The sequence below is a fragment of the Phocoena sinus genome, chromosome 3 (assembly GCF_008692025.1).
Source record: "Phocoena sinus isolate mPhoSin1 chromosome 3, mPhoSin1.pri, whole genome shotgun sequence".
Lineage (NCBI taxonomy): Eukaryota > Metazoa > Chordata > Mammalia > Artiodactyla > Phocoenidae > Phocoena > Phocoena sinus.
The window spans coordinates 144,463,537-144,486,166 of NC_045765.1; the positions used below are offsets into that span (position 1 = coordinate 144,463,537).

Sequence of the window (22,630 nt, forward strand, 5' to 3'; positions counted from 1 at the left end):
GCAAGAACAAGTATAAATAAAATAAGGTCAAAAGAAAAATGCAATTTTAGGACATGGGATTTATTTAATCATTTTATCTGTAAAGAAATGGTCAAAGTTGAACCTATAGAGCAATAGGCTTGAGCAAAGAAAGTAACATAGTAGGAGCTCAGTAAAGGTAAGAATAAATTTCATCTATTGATGAGAGGACATTAAGAAAACTAGAACACTTTCAGATTAAGTTGGCACTACTCAGGGAGATGAGAGAATTGTAGGAAGAAGGAAAAGATGCAAAAAGTCTGATTTTTTTTTTAAAAAAAGGCATTATTATTACCTTTCAGTCCTAAAATATTTCCTGGTAGGATCTGGCTTATTAAGGGCTTCCCTAGGTAGAAGTTAGAGGACTGGTTAACAGTGATGGCTTTCTTATTGCCTCGGTTCAGCGAAAAATGACTCTGGTTGGTGACTGAAGTGGAGACTCAGGATGCCTTGGATAAGATGAAAATTTCTGCTCTGCAGCAATGTGGCCAGGAAGAGAAAGAGGTCAGTGCCAGGTAAGGAGCCAGAGATGGAACATGAATCAGCTTATTCTCCAAATTGCTATTGAGAAGGTAGTTTGGAAAAGTTTTCTCTCCTTGGTGTCCTAGAGTTCATGTTGTTAGTCTACGTGGAGCTGGAGATATGGAACGTGGACAACTATAAAGTAATGAGGACTGGTTATTTGGAATCCTTTATAGGACCTGATTTTAGTATAATTATACTCAGTGACAAGCGTTGGAAACTCCTTAAGTCAATTTTGCAAAGGATTCCCCTTTTTGCCCAGTCTTTAATAACTTGGTCTGGAGTCAATAATCATATCCCATACTTATTTAGCCCCATTTACTCTGAGCCAGATTCTGTTCCAGCTGCTTTTTTGTAGTTTTACTAATTCCTTACTACAGCCACAGAGAAGTTATTTTTATGACCTCATTTTACATACGAGAGAACTGAGACTCACTAAGGTCAAGTTACTTGTCCTAAGTCACTCGTATGGTAAATGGCAGAGCTAGAATGTTGGCCCAGGCAGGTTGGCTCCAGAGTCCATGCATTTGACTATCATACTTTATTGCCGTTTAGTGTCTATTGATGTAATTCATGTTCAAAAGTGTTCATTAGATTGATATTTAGAAATTTGCAAGCTTTAGAGTAGTTCTTTTAATACTATTTGCTTAGCTCATAAATTGATTTTAAGACTGTGCTCTATTTACATTGCATTACAATTAAATTACAATTTAATTTTTCTACTTGTGGTGAAAATTTTATTAAAAGCTACAGTCTGAGAAGTCAATTCATTGAAAGACTCATATTAAAGAGTATAAATAATATTATTTAACTCATTTATATTAGATGATGGTATTAAGGCAAAATCCAGGGAAGCTATGAGAATAGTGCTGAGAGTTAATATGGAGTGTTGATGACATTCGCCAAAGTGTAAAGAGGCTCTAACTTTCCCTTCTCGTAGGTTAATGATTCCTAACAAAACACTACCTTATTTATTTATTTTGCGGTACGTGGGCCTCTCACTGTTGTGGCCTCTCCCGTTGAGGAGCACAGGCTCCGGACGCGCAGGCCCAGCGGCCATGTCTCACGGGCCCAGCCCCTCCGCGGCACGTGGGATCCTCCCGGACTGGGGCACGAACCCGTGTCCCCTGCATCAGCAGGCGGATTCCCAACGACTGCGCCACCAGGGAAGCCCTACCTTATTTATTTTGACTCTCCATTTCCTCATCTTTGAAGTGGGAAATGATCATTTATACTTCACAGGTGGTTATGAGGCTTATGCAAGAATATAAAAATTATCTTGTATAGTGCCTGGCGTAGGGTAGGTACTCCATAAGAGGTAGTTTGTTACTATGATTATGAATTATGTTATCAAAGGAGATTGTGGAATTTTGATATCTGAACCATGATTGTACATTAATCATCAACTTTCTGATGTGTGGCATCAACTTTCAGATGAAACCTAATGTGTTTTGCATGTGCTCTAAAATCTATTAAGACCTTGTACATTGCAGCACTCTCCAAATCGCTATTGAGAAGGTAGTTTGGAAAAGTTTTCCAAAGAGAGTACATTACATACTCTCCTCTGTTTAAGGTCCCAGGTGATAAAAAATGTATGTTAGAAATTAATCTTAGAAAAACTTAGGGCTTTTTATTTCTATTTCAAAGTATTGTTATATACATGTTGCTTTTAAAATTGTAATCCAACTTAAATATTTTGGGGAACAGGACATATTATAAGTAATGCGTTAGAAATAACTGAATGTTTCTGATATTCCAATGGCTAAAATAGAACAATAAGTCTTGGGCATCAATAGAGTAGTTCTTCAACTTTAGGGATCACCAGAATTCCCTAGAGGGCTTATTAAAACACAAATTGCTGGACCCCTCCAGGAGTTTCAGATTCAGTAGGTCTGGGGTGGGACCAAGCATTTGTTTTTCTAATAAGTTCCCAGGTAATGCAGATGCTGCTGGTACAGGACTGAGCTTAAAGAGCCACCATGTTAGTAGATGCATCTAGGTATTTCAATTCCATTTCACTTTCATCTTTTTTCTCTGTTCTTCCATGTCTTTCCAATTAAATGTCATTAACGTTTATAACATTGACATAACATTTATTGCTACGTGGCCTGGTAGCACCTAAACTTTAAGTCAGATCAGAAGGCAAGCACTGGGACAGTCCCAACACTAATACATGGGCAGGCCAGAAGAACTAAAGAGATCATGATTTCCAAACATTTATTCCACAGAGCTCTAGTCCCAGTGGATACCCCTCCAAGAGAGAGTTCTGCAGCCACAATGTTTTGGGATATCACATAGTGTATCTCCTACTGCCTTAGAGATAGATGATTACAGGAGATACATATCTATATTGACATCTATCTCAGTTGAGATGAAAAACATTTTAATTTGGTGTAACTCAGCATTTTCTGAAATTGGTTGATTAAGGAAAACTCTTCATTTAGCCCTTAATTAACACCTCCTATGTAAGGTCATAGAGTTGAAAAGCCCTTATTTTATGAAGGAGTAAAATGGGGCCATGGCAAATGGTTGAGGATAATAAGAAATGCTTTAAGAACACCATAAATACAATTGCAAATGGCATTTCCGTGTCAAGATTTTGGAGGGAGAAGGTTGGGATTGATCTAATACACAGAGAAAAATAGGGATGAATCGAAGATGCCAATAGCAGGAAACAATGATAAGTCTGAAGGAAGGAAAAAGGAGATGGCTCCTCAAACCATAAGAGATGTTTTCAGTATAATTGGTGTCAAACAGCCTGTGAGGTAAACAGATAACCAATCAACAGTGTTCACCCCCAATGGAATTAGTTCCAAATATTAAGAATTAAAATCATTAAGACTTCCTCTTAATGAAAGAAATCCTGTTATACATGCCAAAACAACAGCATTTCTATGTAAAAGAAAGACTTCTAAATCTTGATCGAGAGTTTACCTATTTCAAATATTATTGAACACAGTAGAAATTGTGTTTATGGAAATAGAAACACAATAGTAAAATAAAAGCAAAAAAATGCTTGAAAGTTCTTGGAGGTACTTAAACTGAGCTAACTGCATGACTCCAGTGAATATATATTTTACTGGTTGAACTTGTAGTTGCTTATGGTTTGAGTGTGCATACTTTCATCTAAGGATGCTCTCAAAGCATGTGAATTATTATGTCTAACTTGACGATTTGGCACCTAATATGCATAAATATATTTAATTCCTATTTTTGATGATTCTATGCTGATCCTTCATTTGCTTTTGCTGATCACAATAAGAAATCAAGGGATGCATAATGTAAATGTGAAAATTATTCTCCTATTTGTAAACAGGTGAGATAGAGCAGAGCATAAATTATAGCCAAAATTATAGGTAAATTTTTCATCTCAGTGTTAACTCACCAATGACTCTAGTTGTATATGCCTATGAGGTCATATAATCAGAGAAGGGTAAGATTCTTTGAGAATCATGGTTATGCATCTTTAAATGCCAAAATAAAGATCCTTTCAAGCCTATCATTTTGTGAACATGGCACAGTCTTGGGCTGCTACTACACTGGCAACTTGTAATGCAAAATTAAACAAAGGTACATACTTCATGACAACCCCCTTTGTATGTACCCTGCAAAAGTCAACTGTATGTGTCTGTAACTGCATTTCAATCTTTCACTGGTTGGTGTAGCAGCTTCAATGTACAATCTAACTAAAATGTTTTCTAAAGCCTATTTTCTTCTACCAACTATCAATTATTTACAAAATTTTATCCTCCTTATTTCACAGAAATAGTTAAAATAAAATAGAAAAAAAAAAGAAATTAGGGTCAGGAAAAATGCAACTTAAAGTAGAAGGGCAAAACCAGGAGAGGAATTAGAAAGCAGACTCTGGGATCTAGGTCCTTGCGCAGATACTAAAATCTTATAGGCACTAATTTGTTTCTGCACTTCTAGACAGCCAAAACAGAAAAGGAAGTGCTATCAGTTAGAGGTGCTAACTATCTAGCCATGCAGAGGAAGAAAGATTTTCCAGTTCCTTGATTCTGAATGAAATTTCCCACCTAGGATTTCACATAGGGGTGACTGAATGATGTGGTGGGCATACTATCCCTTCAGAAAATAAAATACCAGGTTATTATTGGTATAATAAATGTTTTACCTCCACTGCTATTGTGTTGAGGACTTTATATCAAAATGCTTATCAGTGAAAGCAATTCTATGGGGGACCCAAGAAAATATGGTTCAGCAAGTAGTTTTCTGATGGCATAGCTTAGCCCAAGGATAACACCTATAATATCTATGATGAATGGATATTCTGTATCTTAGATGTTCTCTAAATTATTCTTCACAAGCATCACTTTTCTCAGCAGGACGTTTGCTAAGACCCAGGCTACAGAAACACTGAGGCTCTGTTTTATTGGCAAGGGCTTACGGTTTACAAATGCCCGAGAGAGGTATTCAGTGTATACTACTACATAAATATAGCTATTTTCGCTGAAAATTATAAAATGAAGAATTATATTTAATCATATCTATCTTGATCTGTACCTTTTCTTTTGAGTGAAGTTTCACTTTTCTTCCCTTTTCCTTCCTGAAGAGATTCTCGATTACCATGCGGGGGTTCTAAACAAAATGCAACACATAATTATCATTGATGATTTTCTTCAATATCCTGGGCTATGATTTGTAAGCAATCAAATGCTATTTCTCAAAAACAGTTATGTTTGTGAACTGCCTAAAATGGCTTAGGCCTTTACTGTGAGTTAAAATTAATCTGAAGACAGACTGTGGATTGAAATTTCTTGAATGACAACCCTGATAGTACTATTCTATTTTGTGACATTGAGAAGTGGAGTCCTAAGCTTAATATCAACATTTGGTAGTGAATTTGATTGTAAACTCTTTAGTGCAATATAGTTGTAGAATCTTAAAAGTTAGTCACAAGTCCATTTGAAGCAGATGGCTCTATTTGGATATAGTTCACTGGAATGATCCCTATACAATAAGACAACTGGGTCTGTGACGAGAATGATGCCAAAACACCTTGAAGAAGAGTTAAATAACCACATTGCTTTGCTATGGAGCATCCTTGAACTTCTATTGACCCCACACTTGGTTGCCTTGTGACTTCTACATTCCACTGTGCATTGACTGTAACTTGTAATGCAAAGGATGGTTTGGGAATATATACGCTGGGTTCCCCAGAATCTAATTCAAAAATATATTGGAAAGGGGAAAATGGGAAACTGATGAACTGGAGGTCAATAAGATGTCCCAAATTATAATCAGTTCTTTGAAAAAAATCACTACATCCCACATAATTTACCAAACAAGTTCGGTCGTCTTCCTCTCTTTGCCCTGGGCTACAGTTTTTTGTTTTTGTTTTTCCTTCATTGGAAGAATGCACATATGGGACAATTTAAATGCTTGTGATGGAGAGATCATCTGATCTATTCTTTGTATTTAGAAGTGTTAGTTATAAGAATGTGTAAATACATAACTCATATCACTTACATTTAAACATCTCAGCTCCAAAAACCAAGATTCCATAGAAATAAGACAAGGAAAGGATTAACCTTGAAACTTTGTTAACCTCCATAAAAGGACTTCTAAACATCAAAATAGCTGAACACCAAACTCATTCATAAATAAATAAATAAATCCAAACATTTGAATTAGTTCCTTTTTTTTTTCTTAGAAATAAGCTTAATAAAAATGTCTAGATAAGCTCTTAGTTCCTTTAATAACAATACTCTGGGTAACCAACCATTGCTCTAAACTTTAGCAAAAGGCAACAGCAAAGAGGGTAAAAATAGAGATACCTAAGATGTTGAACTTATAAAATATTGTGAGCAGGTCTAATTTCTGCTGGGGATAGCATGCACTCTGCCTATTTTTAAAAATTATTTCCAAAATGTATTCTGAAATTGCAAAATATATTCCTAGCAGCATGGATAGCAAGCACTACCATACTCTGTCACACTCAGAGCTTGAGTTTTAAATTAAATTCTGACATTTGGTAGTAGACTTGATAATAAACCCTTTAATGGGACATACCTGTGAAGTTTTTCAAATTTAATCTCAAGTGCATCTGAAGCAGATATAAAATACAGAACTGTAAAAAATTAATAAACAGAAAGCACAAATAAATAGAGTCAGGAAACCAGAAGGGGGAGCTCTCATGCCCTAAGAGGACAGCATTGCCCAACATGAGGAAGGAAGACTCTTCTTCTTTCCTGGCAAGGACTCAGCCAATGAAAAGCCATGGACTCATCAAGTACTGTGGCCCTCCCAACTTCCTTTTCCCCTCTATAGAAGCATTCTCCTTCCCTTGTCATGCGGAGACTTGCACATGGCTTGCCATGGTTGCAGACCCCAAATTATAATTTCCTGCTAATTCTGAATAAACCCATCTTTGCTGGAGAAATATCTGGCAGTCTATTTGTTTCAGGTCAACAGACTCATATACAATGTAGAACTATATTTGGACAAAATGACTTTTAGTACTTAGTGTACTATGCTTCCTTCTTTACCCTATTTCCACCCTTTTTTTTTTTAGTAAATAATTTCTCTTTTCTTCTCAACTTTTAAAGAAGATTGTAATTGGATGTTTGCTTTGGGCTTGTTCAGAAGCCTTAGGTTTTTAGTTCTGCAAGTATGTTCTTTTGAAAAAAAAACTGTAAGTTATTTATATAAAAATAAACAAACCTGGGAACTCCCCTTCCTAAAATCATTTATCCCAGCTTCCCTGAGCTGTAAGGGCAGCGCAGCCTGTGCTATTGCCTCATCAACGTCTACTAGCACTGAGATCTCCTCGCAGTGATGCGTTGCAGTTGGAAGGCAGTAACTGGGCCCCTGGGGATTAATTCTTCTATATATTTTTAAAGATCAGGCACTAACCCGGCCCTTGGTGGAAAAAAGAGACAGATACAACCTCTCTTTGAAGCAACAATAGCTTTATTATTCATCCAATGCGCTGTATTCAAGTATACAATTTTATTTAATGTCACGAGCAAACTTAAGAAATTTAAAGACTGAACCGTGTTGTAACCAGAAATGCTAAAGATGGGTTTCAGGGAATGGCTCCAATCCACAGATACTCCTGACTGTGAGGCCGAGGGGAGGAAAGGGAGGGGAGGCCACGGCCATAGGTTAAAGGCCTAGATGGGTAACTCCAGGCTCCCTTGAGCCTCTGTGGAAACTGTCTTCCCTGGCTAAACAGCATTTTTAAGGTTTCCATTTGTCCTACAGACCACTGCTTTGTTTTTCTAACGGGGAAAGTATGTATGGTTAATTAATTGCTTTGTGCTTTATTGTTTCATGTGATAAAATATTTTTTTTAGAATTTGTGTATTTTGCCTTTAGTTAAGCCCCATTTTATTGAAGTACAATGGTCTTTAATAGACCATAATATGTTATTAAAGTTTCCAAATGAATTTGTTTAATATAAATAAATCTAATTAAAAAAATCAGACCCATCTCAAATCTCCATGAAGTAGAAATATTATGGAGTTTAGAAATGCAATCATGACACAATATCAAGAATACCTAGGTAGACTTGTGTAACTGCACAGCCAGCTACTTACAAAGCTAAAACCAGCTACTAGAGCCACATTTGTTTCATACACACAGCACCAAACAGATCCTGGCATTCTCCCAATATCACACATTTCAACAATTGAGGATTTTAGTTTTGTCATTATACTGTCTACCACGTAACTTAATGGTCCTTAGTGGTTTAAGCTAAAAAATATTCTCTATACAAACTCTATTCATGTATGTTATATATTATAAATATACAAGTTTACTGAGATGTCAGGTGCTTGTTTCTACCCTTTTATAATCACATAGCACTGAAGAGTGACAGTTACGTATAAATTTTAGTATCTAAAGAATGCTGTTGGTATGTTTCCTTATTCCTGTGGACAACAGTTTGTGCTAACTCTCATTTTCTGAAGATGGTCTTGCTTTTTACATAAACACAACTCTATCACTCTGCAAATAGACGCCTGTCCTGATCTGCTCTAAGCTCCTTCTGGTATTCTCTGCGCCTTCCCTCCTCTCATCTGTGGTCTTATTCTAATCAGTAGATCTGGGTGTGAGGACTCCACATTCCTTCCCACACAGTAAAGTACCTCCGCTTTGTGACCGCTGTGCTCTCAGTGACTACTGCTTTTCCTCTTCATCAGAGCAGACAGCTTGCTTTCATATGACTGAAATTGCTCAAAGCCTGAATCTAGATAAATGGACTGGTACTATAATTTATAATTCTTTTCTAAAATGAAAATGAGAAACTGGCAAACAGGATTAGAAATCGTTCTGTCAATCACCTGATGCTGGTTTTCCTTTTGCAGCAGGAGTTTTGGAACGCTCACGCTGACTGTGGACTTCCTTCTCTTTTTCTGGTTCAGGAGGAGGGGGGAGAGGTGATGTAGCCTCAGTTGGGGAAACTTCTTCTTTTTCCTCAGCTTCCTTTTCTTTTAATTTCTTTTTCACTTCAAAAGGATGATAAGAATGGACTTTTATTAGTGGCTCCAGACACCTACTATTTCACTTGAACTAAGATAAACCTAAATTAATATAAAACTGCTCTTACTGAATTAGGGCGAACTTCATGTTTTAGGGATCTCCTTTAAATCATTCAGTCCTTAAAACTAAGATTTGAAGTCTTCTCTGCCTGGTTAGAAATACCGTTTACCCTGCCTCTGATGGGGATGATGATGATGATGTGTGTGTGTGTGTGTGTGTGTGTGTGTGTGTGTGTGTGTATCAGGTGGGAAGGCTTGTTGTGCCATGTGTAAAACCAACAATCTAGAAGTAGCTGGTGTGTTGCGATAGAAAAATAAATAATTATGTCAAAATTTCCAGGGGAAAAGCAAGGTGAAAAAGCACAAAGAGAAGATGTCAGAAGGACACGGAAGGGAAAAGAAATGTGCGGCACCGACATCTAGGGGTAAATACATATGAAGCATTTAGAATGGTGCTCAGTACACAACTAAGTCTTAGCATTTCATTCTTTCATGCAGCAAATACTTATTGAATCTGAGTTGTGCCGTGAAGAAAAGGAAGGGTTATAACAAGGTAAAACTACACTAGTACTGTAGTAATAATAATAATACGAACAATGCTAGGCAGAATTGTGGTTGCCAGAGATACAAAAGTAAAACAAAAGAGAAAAATCACTGCCTTGTGAAGCTAAATAGGACAGAGTAAAGGGGGTCAGGAGGGCTGTGGGGCAGCTCTTAAAGTTTATTTAACCAGAGTGCTTTGCATGGTAGACCCGCTGAGAAGGTGGCATCTGAGAAAAGACTTGAACAGGTTCAGGGAATGTGTGCTCCAGGCAGGGCAGACAGTCAGCCCGAGGGGCTTGAGGGGCGGAGCAGGGCTGGTTCCCGAAGGTCTAGGCTCCTATCGTTGTTATGGCTCTTTGCCTTTCGGGATTCAGGCTCACACTTCCCAGCATGCCCTCCCGACCCTCCCTGACTTCCCAGCCCTCCACCCTGGAAACGGCCGCAACTTTACCCCTGTAGCAGGGGCAGTGAATAACTGCACCCATGTATGGCTTTTTTTTTTTTTTTGCGGTACGCGAGCCTCTCACTGCTGTGGCCTCTCTCGTTGCGGAGCACAGGCTCCGGAGGCGCAGGCTCAGCGGCCATAGCTCACGGGCCCAGCCGCTCCGCGGCATGTGGGATCTTCCCGGACCGGGGCACGAACCCGTGTCCCCTGCATCGGCAGGTGGACTCTCAACCACTGCGCCACCAGGAAAGCCCCATGTATGGCTTTTATATCCATACTCCCTTTGCCCTCAGATTATTCTTTTCAATTCAGCAAGGCAAGGAGGCTTCATTCTATTAGATTTTTTTTTTCAAACTGGATTTTTTTTCTGATTATAGAAGTGATATATAATTATCGTTTTAAAAATTCCCACAATTTAGACAAATAAGCAGAAAGAGAAATTTCCTGTTGACTCTTTGTCATCCTTCTCCCTCATCAAGGATTGTACGGCTAAAGAGAAAACCACAGGCCCCAAATGGCATCACTTGTGCTAAATAAAGCCCACGATACCAAACCTAGACTTACTACCTGCCTCAGTTGCAGTTTCTACCTTCTTCAGAAATGTAATTTTAATCAACCAGCTTGGAATTTTCTGGTCAGCGCTAATGAGGTGATCTGTCATGTGGGTCCTCTCTATATATCCCCAGCCCCGCAAAGAAGAGGCAATCTGCATGGTAAAGACACCTGCAGTTCCCTTCCTCCAAAAAGAAGATGTCCTGGCCCAAAATAAACCTTTTTTTTTTTTCCCCTTTTGCTAATGACTTCCCTGCCCCACCCTCCTATCTAAAAAAGCCTTCCATTTGTACTGTTCCACAGAGTGCCCTTCTAGTTGTTAGATGGGATGCTGCCCAGTTCATGAATAGTTGAACAAAGCCAGTTAGAGCTTTGAATTTACTGGGTTGAATTTTGTTTTTTCTTAGCATATATTGTCAGACTCTTTTCTGTGCCTACATATTTAATAATAAACATACTTTTAAAACCAAAAAAGGACAATTTAAATATAACCTGATTTTCCCTACTTAACAGTATATTATGATCATTTTTAAACAGCAGAATATTTATAGAAGTACCGTATCCTTTTATTTTTTGTTTTTAGCTTAATCAGGATGTTTAATAGAGAGCACTGGGCTAGGTAAATGTTTATTATTTTAATGACAAACTATTCATTAAAAATAATTAACTGATTGGAATGTAAATCTTAAATAAGTGGCAGTAGAGTCTGTTAATGTAATAAGTGATCAGAATGTAAAATCTTTAAGAAAATGTTGAAGTGAGTCTGATAGCTGGCAAAAACACTGATTCTAATTGGTAGATGTTTGAAGCTACAGCCTAGAATCAGTTTGCTTTTGCCTCCCAATCAAGACCCTAGAGGTTTCCTCCCTCCTCTCAGCCTAATTTCCGAGTGTTAAATAACATGTTAAGTCTCTTATATAATATATGGGTTGATTTTTGTTTTGTCTGAAAGCTTCACATGGGTGTTTTTGGGGAGCAGACATTTCGATATGGGTGCTTGTCTAAGTGTGAGCTCCTGGGTCCCCAAGGTGACTGTGGCTTATATATGCACTATTTTGGTGTCAGTTCACCGATACATTATAGTAGTTAGGTCATAAATCTAGGGATGGGAGACAGCATGCTACCAAGGCAGTTTTAGAATTCTTGTGATATTAAATTTGACCATTTTTTATTATACCAAGAAATTGCAGTTGTCAATATAGTCAGGGGTGATTGATAAACAAAAAGGAAAGATTTATTTCTGAATTCATTTCTCAAAGGTAAGATCTCCATTGAAGTCTGGCATTGGCAGTGTATGAGATTAAAATTCCTTTCAATGACAAATTCCAATAATACTATGAAAAGTTAATGGGCAATTACTATTGGTTGAATGAAGGAGGAGGGAGGTCGGGATGGTTTAATGTAGGTGAGATGCACCCAGGAGCAGGCTTATAAATAAGTAGTTAATAGTCAGTAAATTCACACCAACACAAGAAGATTTGGGGGGAATAATCTGCCTAGTGTTTTCATCCTAAAAGGATAATTCACTCATTGTTTCTTTATAATGCTGAGGTCAACAGGTTGAAATCTATAACATCCTATAACATCCTTCTCTATAACATCCTTAATTTTAACTCTGCTATTTTTTTCACCTGAAAACAACCTTTCAGCAAGATGACCTCTTTTGATTAAATTAAATTAAAAGGAAGAAAGAAAAATCTTTTATTTAGAAACATCTGCAGTGGAAAGCTAAAATCAGAGGTAGAAGACACTTATAGATGGTATGATCCAAAGAGAAGAGAGAAATTTGCAATTGCATTTTCACTTCCTCCTAAATTCATTAAAACCACACATTTTTGTTATGTAAGCTCAAAATTATAGAGAACTGTAATTACCTTTATTCTCTTTTTTCATTATTTCAGTCATAAACGTTTCCTTTACTTTTTGGCACAAAGACTGCTTATCTATGTCAGCATTAATTTTTATCAAAATGTTTTCTGGCTCCGTAAACCATTGCTCCAATAAAGGCCAGTTGTCCAAGAAGCCTACAATTCTGCAAAACCCAAATGTTATATGAATATAGCATATTGACTGAAAGATTAGAGTAACATTAAGCATGATTTATCTGATGAATGTAATGAAAAAATAAGCTGCCAAAAAAAATCTGAAAAAGCAACTTTAAGAAATCTACAGGCAATGAAATACTATCCACTTTAAAGAAGAAATCATTTAATGCTGTCTAGACATATATTTTGGGGTATATGAATGAGGAAAAGAAGATTTGGCAATTCTGTCATTTCAGGAAACCTTTAGTGTGGGTTCACGTCTCTAAGTGAAGATCTAAGGAAACATCACCTATACTCATAACAGACTAAACCCTTCTGATGGTGGCTACAGCCTGGGCCATATAGGTCATCTACTTTTTCTTAGAGAAGTTAAAGAGACCTTTGTGTAAGTATAGATGGTTCTGACTTATTTGCTTTACTCAAATATACTCTTGGAATGATTTTTGAAACAGCCTTGTCTTCCAAGAGTAGACAGGCTTAACGTAGCTCAAATTCCTCTTCCCTGGTTCACTTCATATTTTTAGAGTTCTAAAGGTTTCAAAAAATTGTCTAATTTTGTCTAATTTTTTTTTCCAATGAGCAAATCGCATACAGTTGAAAGAAGGTTTTTTAAGCATAACTTCATTTTAGTAGCACAGAAGTGGTTTTAGAATTACACTCTATAGTCTGATGCCTAGCTCTTTGACATTCCACGATCTTCCTTGGCATTTGCTGAATGAGGGCTGAATTAGGATTCCATATAATGAACTTGTAAGTTCATGTAGCCATAAAGGGAAATGTTGCCTGATTTAATTCTTTTCTTCTCAGACTATGATGACCTGTGCTCTGAATATAAAAGCTAACACATAAATATTTCACTCAACATCAAAGCTACTTAGTTTTGTTTTACCTGTAAAAGACTGAATGCTAAGAAATACATTTATTTTCTAGATCTGATGATTCCAAAGTGACTAGTTGTCAGTCTGTTCAAAGGGTAAGAAACAAGAAGCAAGACATTGCGTTTTAAACTAACCTATGCTGTATTTGATCTCTTAAATTCTGGTCTTCATCCACATCTTGGTTTTTAGCAGCTACACGTTGATTTATGTCTTCATGAGGAGTTTCACTTGAAAATGCTTCAGCTATATTATGGAAATTACTTAATTAGACAATTTGCTAAAGCAGTCAAAGTTGCAGTAGCACTGCTAAAAGGTACTGATACAAGAAAGTCAAATAGACATGGTCCTGCCTTTGGTCCAATATTAATGAAAATGTTTAACAAAATGTTGAAAAAGTATAGTTTTGGGATCAGAATTCAAATTTCCCTTGGAAATTGGGGAAAAGGAGGTAAAATACAACATTAAAGAGGAGCTGTAGTTTTAAGGTAGAGCGTCTTGGGACTGACCTTGAAGAGATAAGAATAAAAAATGATGGTTTGTCATAAATAACAAATTAGGAAACAATTAGAAAATCAACACCATGCTGTAAAAGCTAAGAATGAAATAGCAAGGTGGCCATAAAGTCAAATATGCAACTTATTTGTGGATATATTACAGTACAATAAAGCGATTAATCTTTCTTTCTAAACTTTATGATTTTTCTAGAAGAGACATAAAGGAATATACGACAAGAGACCAAAACCAAAAACGATCTCAACTTCTCTGATTGAGTCTTATTCAGGATTAAGGTGCAAAGTCCAGAGTACTCATGAATTCAGAATAAATGGAAAATCATAAAGAGGAAAAAAACCCTTGAACTAGATTAAAAGGAATTAGATTACTCAGTCAATGCAAGAGAACATTGAAGAGCGAATTAATAGTGTTCAAGAAAATGAAGGACCTTCACAGGATATAGCAATCGATTGTTCTCCCTTTACATTCATGATAGAAAAAGAGGAAATTAAGTATTATAAGTAATTTAGAAATGACTTAAGGTATATGGGAGGATATGCATAGGTTCAATGCAAATATCACACCATTTTATACAAGGGACTTGAGCATCCTTGGATTTTGGTATCCGAGGGGGTTCTGGAATTAATCCCCTACGAATGCTGAGGGGAGACTGTATTCCATTATTTTATATTCACAACAAAACTTGTGAAGTAGGATTGTGATTCTAAAATTGTCCCAAATGGCATAGTTCATAAATGACAGAGAAAGGATTTGATTCCAGTCAATCTAATTCCAAGCCCTGAACTTCTTTTTAATTTTTAAACGATTTCTTGAACTATACCTGCCCAAAAGAATGCATACATGATTATACAGCTCAATGACTTCCCAAACTGAAAACAGCACCCAGATCAAGAAACAAACATTATCAGCCCTAGAAGCCCCCTCATATTTCTTTACAGTCACTATAAGTGACTAAAGTTATCCATCCAGAGCCTGCACTCAAAGCCTCTCAGTACCTCTCCCCATATTATGAACACCGCTGTTCCCTCTCAGGCTGACCAATGGCCCAAGGCACTGGCTAAAAACCCAGGCAGCCACTACTCTTCCCTTCTGACAAAAGCTTATGCTCCCACACTGGCTGAACCTTCTCCTTAGGTCTCCTGGTCTCCTACCAGTTGGCTTTGAGTCTGGGCCACTCCTCTCTGCCCAGCCCTGGCAGGACTGAGGTTGTCTTTGAGGCCGCTTGGCTTTGGCTGCATGAAGGCTGCTTCCCTGTGATGACATCCTTCAGGCTTCCCCATGGACCGCAAGCATTGCAGGGCCATGCTGCAGGCAATGCTGGTGACTGGGCTCCCACACCCCAGCCCAGGCCTCAGGACCCCAGCCCACTTGTCTGGGAGGAGGAGAGAATAACACCTTTATTTTGAAAATCTGTCCTCCTTTGGCTTATATGACATTACTCTCCCTGGATTTCTTCCTTTCTCTCTAGCTGCTGCTTCTAAACACTTCTTCCTTTGCTCTCCCCACTGGCTGTCTTGGCTGTCATCCTGGGTATTTTTTAAAATACACTTTTCTTCCTAGATGATTTGTCTTACCTTCAAGCCCTTAACTTTAGTACACACTTCCCTCCTGACATCGAGACCCATTTATAGAACTGCCCTCTGAACATCTCAGCTTAAAAGTCCCATAGGTACCACGTACTTCAAGTTCAACATGTCCCTAAAGAAACTCCTGTGTTTCTTTCCATATTGTCTAAGTGAATGGTATTATCATTCAAAAAATTGTGCCAGTCAGCAACTTGAAGTCACCCTGTTCTCCCTGCACTAAATTCACAACAAAATGAATGCCCCCATCCCCACTGATCAGTAAGTTCTATAGTTTCCCCCTAAATAGCACCAGAAGCTGACTCTTTTTACCTTGCCTCTCTAGCTGTCTTAATGCCTTTGTTGCTTTTCAGATGGTGATAGTTTTATAACTCATTTCATTGCTTCCAGTCTCACTCCCCTTCCAATACATCCTCCGCACTGCAGCTAGAATGACCATTACGAAAAGCATATTGAATTGCATTAAATCTCAGCTTTAATAGAATTCGGTGACCTCACATGGCTTCAGGATAAAGTTCAAACACTTTAACTTGGGGCAAGACTTTTCAGCTGGCCCCTGCCTACCCTCCAGGCTCATTTCTGTCACTCTTCCACACCCTGCTGCCTCTCAGTCCTAATGATAAACTTGCTGTTCTCTAGACGGACCCTGCTTGCCGATTCCCTTGCCCTTCCTCCCTGTCTTGGTCTGGTAAATCTCTTCCCATGCTGGGCTCACCTAGTATAGCATATAAGTGACTATATTATAATAATCAGCTTACTTTTGTTTCTTCTCCCACTACATTGTCAATGACTCGAGGACAGGGACTTGCCCTTCATTTCTGTACTGTCAGTTCCTGGCATGTTATAAATGTTAGATAAATATTTACTAGTGGCACCCTTTTAGCTCCCATCACTCTATAACAGTGTTATCTGCTAAGACAGCTCTTTCTGAGATGATGAAAATGTTCTGCATCAGTGCTGTCCAATATGATAGCCACTAGTCGCATATGTATATGAAATGTGGTCAGTGTGACTGAGGAACTGAATTTTTAATTTATTAATTTTAAATCATTTAAATAACCACCTGTGGCTATTGGCTGCCTTGTTGGAAGTACAACTCAATACTATAACTCCTTGGTTCCTTAGCTACAATTTCCACTAAATTCTTTGAAGGCAGGATCCATTTCTTCTTTATTACAGAATCACCAGTGCCAATCACAGTGTCTGGCATTTAGCAAGCACGCAATAAATAATAAGTGAATATGTGAATGAACAAGGTATTTTGGAAGGATAGAACTTCATCTGTCCAAAAGAGTTCAGGTGGGGTCTTGCTTAAGATGAGGAGAGCAAATTGGCAAAGTGATCTTTCAATGGCCATTCCAATCTTATATTCTTAAAAAGAAAAATCTTAAGATATGTAAGAATCACACTTTATCTTAACTTAAAATACTTGAACATAAAAGCTGCAGATAGATTTTCAAAGTTGTGGACATATTTAGCCTACTCATTTCTGACCAAACATGTAACAACTATAAACTCAATGCTTTCATACAAATTTTTGTGATTTAGAAGAACCTAATCTAGTAGTTGGCTCAGTTCACTTCAGACCTAGAATATATATGATTAGAAATACATATAAAAATAAAAAAATTAATAGTGCTTTACCACTAAGTTCTGAGGGTAGATAAATAAGATTATTTATGTGTATATGTACAAAAAACTTGACAAAAAAAATTCTCCCTGTCGTAGTGAATAAAGGGCAATTCTGAGCCTAGTTATAAGTAAGTGGTCTAGAATTAAGAAATTAAACTAGTTAGATGCTAACATCAGCTTTGATAAATTTTCCAGAACCATTTGTCATGTAATTTTGATAGGGGATTGAAAGAACTCACACTGGATTGAGTAGATTTCTTGAAAAATTTGTGCCAATTGGTTTCCTTCTATTTTTTGAAACACACAACAAATGCTTCCTAGGGATCCTCAAGAGGGTAGGTAAAACTTCTAAGGCCCTTGTAGGATTATAATCAGCTTTCAGGGACCATCTCACCCACAGGTCTTTGTGTGTACTTAATGATTCGTCATATCTTGAAAGCAAGTCAGACTGATTGGAGTTCAGGGCCTTATTCTGTCAGTAGATGGCCATGGATTGGCCGTATTCTTTGCCAACCGTCAGATGATCCTGAACAGGGATGAGAATTTGGCTGAACAAGCGGAATCCTCACTACTGTCAGCATAGCTCCCTTGTATGGAGAGAAGTAAATTCTCCCTTTTGAGATCTGATGGACAGCATCCAGTTTAAACTACGGGGCTCAACAGCTGAAGTCATATCTAATGGCTTTGTCATTTTATTTAAGTAAACAATGAAAGGAAGATCTCAAGAGTTTACAAACTCAAAATAAGGAAGAGTGTGACCTTGGACGAGTCAAGTGCTCATGCTTTAAATTTCCACCTATAAATAAAGGCACTGGAATAGATGATCCCCTAAGTCTCTCCTAGCTGCGAATGTCATTGTGTTAGTAGTAACAGCAATAATGAAAGAATGAAGTTACCACTTGTTAAAGGGCAGTTTTCTAAAAAGGTAAAATCAAGACACTCAAACAAACGTAAAATGACATCATCTAATTTTTCAAGTAATGAGGGAACCAGTAAGGTGTGATGTTACAACTAGTACAAATGACAATCTGAATAACAGACCTATTTACAGGTAGTCAGGAGTGCTGAAATAGATGGTAATAGATGAAAGACTGGTTACTATGTATACAGCAATGTAATATTTGGAATCATCTTTTCAAAGTATAGAAATTAATTTTATCTGAATTAAATCAAATTCATTTGCATGTTCATGAACCAGAATCATTCGAATTACTATTAGTCTCCTACAATTTATAGTTACAGAAGAGCTGAGTCAAAGCCAATGAAAGGCATAGACCTCTCTGAAACCAGACACTCCTCAGGGTCCAAAAGACAGTACTCAACCTTCTATTGAAAGGGTATCCAATAAACTTTTGTTCATTTCAAAGTCTTCCACTATTTTTCCTAGCAGATACTATGTGTCTAGTATCATGTACCAGATTCTATCCTAAATGTTTAACATTTATCTCATTTAATGCCTGTGATATTGTGATATAACAAGAAATATATATTTGGACTTTGGCTTCTGACACAGAGCTCTGAAAACGCTTGTAATTTCCTGAGTGATAGAGGTAAAAGGAGCATTTATTTTTATTCATAATATACCCCTTTCAACTTTATCTGAGTTTATGTCAAAGAGGTGACTCTTGGATGGTAGGACCTGTTGCCTGAGAAACCAAGTGACTCGAGGGCTAGAACTTTCAGTCCTACCCCCTGATCTCTAAGGAGGGGAAGGGACTAGAGACTGATCACCAATGCTCAGTGATTTAGTCAGTCATGCCTACATAACGGAACCCCCATAAAAACTCTAAAGAAGGGATTCAGAGAGCTTGTGGGTTGGTGAATGCATCCACGTGCCAGGAGTGTGGCACCCCCCGAAACTCCACGAGGATAGAAGCTCCTGAGCCTGGGACTCTTCCAGACCTTGCGCTGTGTACCTCTTCATCTGGCTGCTCATTTGTATCCTTTATGGCATTCTTTATAATAAAACAGTAATAGTAAGTAAAGTGTTTCCTTGAGTTCTGTGAGTCATTATAGAAAATGATCAGACCTGAGGAGGGGTCATGGAAACCCCCAATTTGTAGTCAAGTCAGACAGGAGTGTGGGTAACCTGGGGATCCACTACTTGAGACTGGCATCTGAAGTGGGGAGAAGTCTTGTGAGACTGAGCCCTTAACCTGTGAAAACCTGTGATAACCCTGGTGAGTTAGTGCCAGAATTAGCCTAAATTATAGGACCCCCAGTGGGTGTTTTTCAAGAACTGGAGAACAGCGTGGTATGGAAAACCCACACACCTTTGGTGTCAGAAGTGTTGTGAGTAAAGAAGCAGTTTTCCTTTAATATCCAAAACAGTACAATGAAGCATTCTATTATATAGGATGTGAAATGGAGGTTTAGAAGGATGAAGTACCTTTCCCAAGGTCAAATGCCTAATAACCTGGAAAGCCAGGGTTCAAGAATATGTGCTTTTACCCATAACCACTGAATTTGTGGAATAAAGTAATATTTTCATTTCAACAATGAGAAGTAGTTAAATAAACCAGGAATCTTGGCAAGACTATTTGACCCCAGCGTGGAAGGACTGCAGCCAACTGATACCTGCTCCTCAGTTAACACGCAATCCAAGGGAAGGATGTTACCAGATGCTTGCTTGCAGCCCCAGTGTGGTTCATGAGTTTCATTTGGGTGGCACACCAAGATGTACTAGGCAGCTACAAGAAGTTCCTCCACGTATGAAAGCCTTGAAAAGGAGGGCGCCTCTCTGCCAGGGGGGCTGCCAAGTTGATGGAAGGGTTGAATGAGATGCTTGTAGTTGGCATGGAATTCTCCAGGAACTCCAGGCTTGGGCTTCAGTGCTGAACACTGACGGAGCCCCAGGAGGCAACTGTGCTGGACTAGGTAATTCTTTGGAAGCCTAAATGGATTCTTTATTATCCACTTATAATTGTAAATGGGAATATTCACCATTTCAGGCAAAGAAAAATAAAGAGCTCTGAATTATAGAAAAGAATATTTTAAAAAGGTGTCCAGCTTACCCATGATGTCATTCATGCGATTCAGTGAGGAATTATCTGAAATATCTAATAACATGACAAAATCCAATGCAGAAGCGGGAAGAGGCACTTCTCTGGAAGTTGTATGGTCAACAGCCAATGTGGATATTTGTGATTTCTTTCCCTCCAGTTCTATGAGGTTTCTGTTGCAGCCTGTGAGTGCTTCCTCCAGAAGCTTCGCTTGGTTTAATGTCATTGGAAAGCCATCCAGGACCCAGCCTTTATATAAAGGTATCTGACTAAATCAGGAAAGGACAAATCATTAACATGTTGATAGACACAAGTCCTTTAGGAATAATAACACAGTGAATCTTGCCTTTATCTTTCTTTCAATTTCACAGCAACCTCCTTCTGCATGAATTTTATTTCTTTACAGCCAGAATTAGGTTTCCTAAGGTACCACAATCGCTCCCTTGCTCAAAATCCTTCCGTGGGTCCCTGCTGCCCTCCAAATCTATTCTAGAAGCCATAACATGGTATTTAAAATGAACTGGCCACAACTTACTTCCCTATAACTTCTTCTCTCACAATTTTGAACCATTCACTTTGAACACACCGATCTCCTCCCTGTTATGTGAGTATAAATCGTACTTCCTAGCTGGGTTCATAGGCTGTTCCTCTTTAAAATCTCAATTTCCTCATCTATACAGCAGGATAACATAACACACCTCACAAGATGCTGGTGAGGGTGAACTGAAATGACACATTTTGAGAACCCAGCACAGAGTGTAGCATATGGTGGATACTCACATCGCCAACCTGGAAACTTCTTCCTACCCCACCCAATCCAGCATGGAGTCATAACAGCCTGATCTGAACTCCTCTAGACTCTCAACCACTGCGCCACCAGGGAAGCCCTAACTCTTATCTTTCTTGACAGAAAAATCCAAGTGAGTCTTCTGTATCTCAGTTAGATTATAAGTTGCTAAAGGATACAGGTCATTTCTTTGGTTTTTGTACTCAGTGCAGCATCCTCTATTCCTCTATAGAGAATAGGTGCTCCAGGAATTATTTTAGTTCTTTAAATTGGAATAAAACTTCAACTTTGCTCTTCCAAAACCCTTCAATGATGTAAGATTAAGATTTTGATTTTTGGATAAAAAGTTATGATTTCATTTCTTTCTCTGTTAAAACTCATTTAAACAATTAGAATCCCTTTCTAAAGGCTTGGAAGTCTGCTTTGGTGCCTGTACATGATCCTTCTATCAGTGTGGCAAGGAGGAAGGGGGGAAAACCAAAGTTCAGAGAGGTTTTATTACTTGTTCAAAGTCATAAAATTGCACGTGACCCCAAATCCAGTGATCTTTCCACAGTATCAAGCTGCCTTCAAGTCACTGCTCCTATTACCCCTATTAGGCTACAAAGAGAAAGGAAAGCCTGCATTTTGCTTTGATAATTTGTCCAGAGTGTGGTAAGCATTCTGCACAGAATGAGTTTGTTGATTCATTGGCCTCAGCTAGAGGAGAGAAATTTCTTGAGCACTTTACCAGGTCTGAGGGACCTCTTCTCCCACCTCCAGTCTCAGGAGCTACTTCAGAGGGAGGAGAAGGTCAGGGCCGCACTTGTCATGCTGTAGTGTGAGGACACCAGACAACAGGGAGTGAGGAGGCCTGGGCTTTGGCTCTCGCTACGCCACTAACCAGATACGTGACTGGATTGCCTAACTGAGCTGCCACGTGCCTTCCTTTCCTCACTGAAAAAGGACGCATTTGGACTAAATGAAAGGATGTCAAATGGATGACAGTTCTCTAACGGTGCCTCAGGGGCAGAGGGGATGACGGTAGTGGTGGTGGTGGTGGGAGGGTAGTGGAGTTCTGGGGATGGGGTGTAGACACTCCAACTTCAGTGAAACCACAGCTAAGATCTGCTTTACAGCTGATGCTTTTCATACAATTTTCTTTGAACAAGGACTCCCATGGCTTATTCCAGTACTGAAAAATGTTGCAACTATTAGAATGAGATCCCTTGCAGCTTTGAGAATAGCATCACTCACTGTAGCCCAGTTTCTTCAGTGTTGCATTCAAAGAGTAATCAGTCCAAGATACATCACAACTGAGAGGCAACTTAAATCTTCAATGAGGTCTCTTAAGAAAACTCTAAAGGGGGAGTCCATTCCAGATGCCTGGCAAAACTTCTCCAAAACACCTATGGCTTCTTTTAATTTCTCTCTTTTCTGTATTGTAAAGGAGGGCTGAGGAGAATCCTCTATCCTTAGAAAGGAGGAATTATAATATTATAGCCTACTTAAATTTTGTCTTTACCCTTATTGCACATCATCTCTGTGCTATGCATATATGTGAGTCCTTGCCTGTGAAACCTCTACTTTCTCATGGCCTTCCTACCCTGCACTGTCCAGCCTTTGG

General features: G+C 38.4%; 1 protein-coding gene across 1 annotated transcript in view; it reads right to left on the reverse strand.

The window, feature by feature from the left end:
- SPEF2 (sperm flagellar 2) overlaps positions 1-22,630 on the reverse strand; it is a 171,259-nt gene that overhangs the window by 80,279 nt on the left and 68,350 nt on the right. The window contains 5 exon segments of the mRNA XM_032629118.1: positions 5,065-5,139; positions 8,847-9,011; positions 12,459-12,616; positions 13,642-13,750; positions 20,250-20,506. Coding sequence (XP_032485009.1) covers positions 5,065-5,139; positions 8,847-9,011; positions 12,459-12,616; positions 13,642-13,750; positions 20,250-20,506 — 764 coding nt within the window.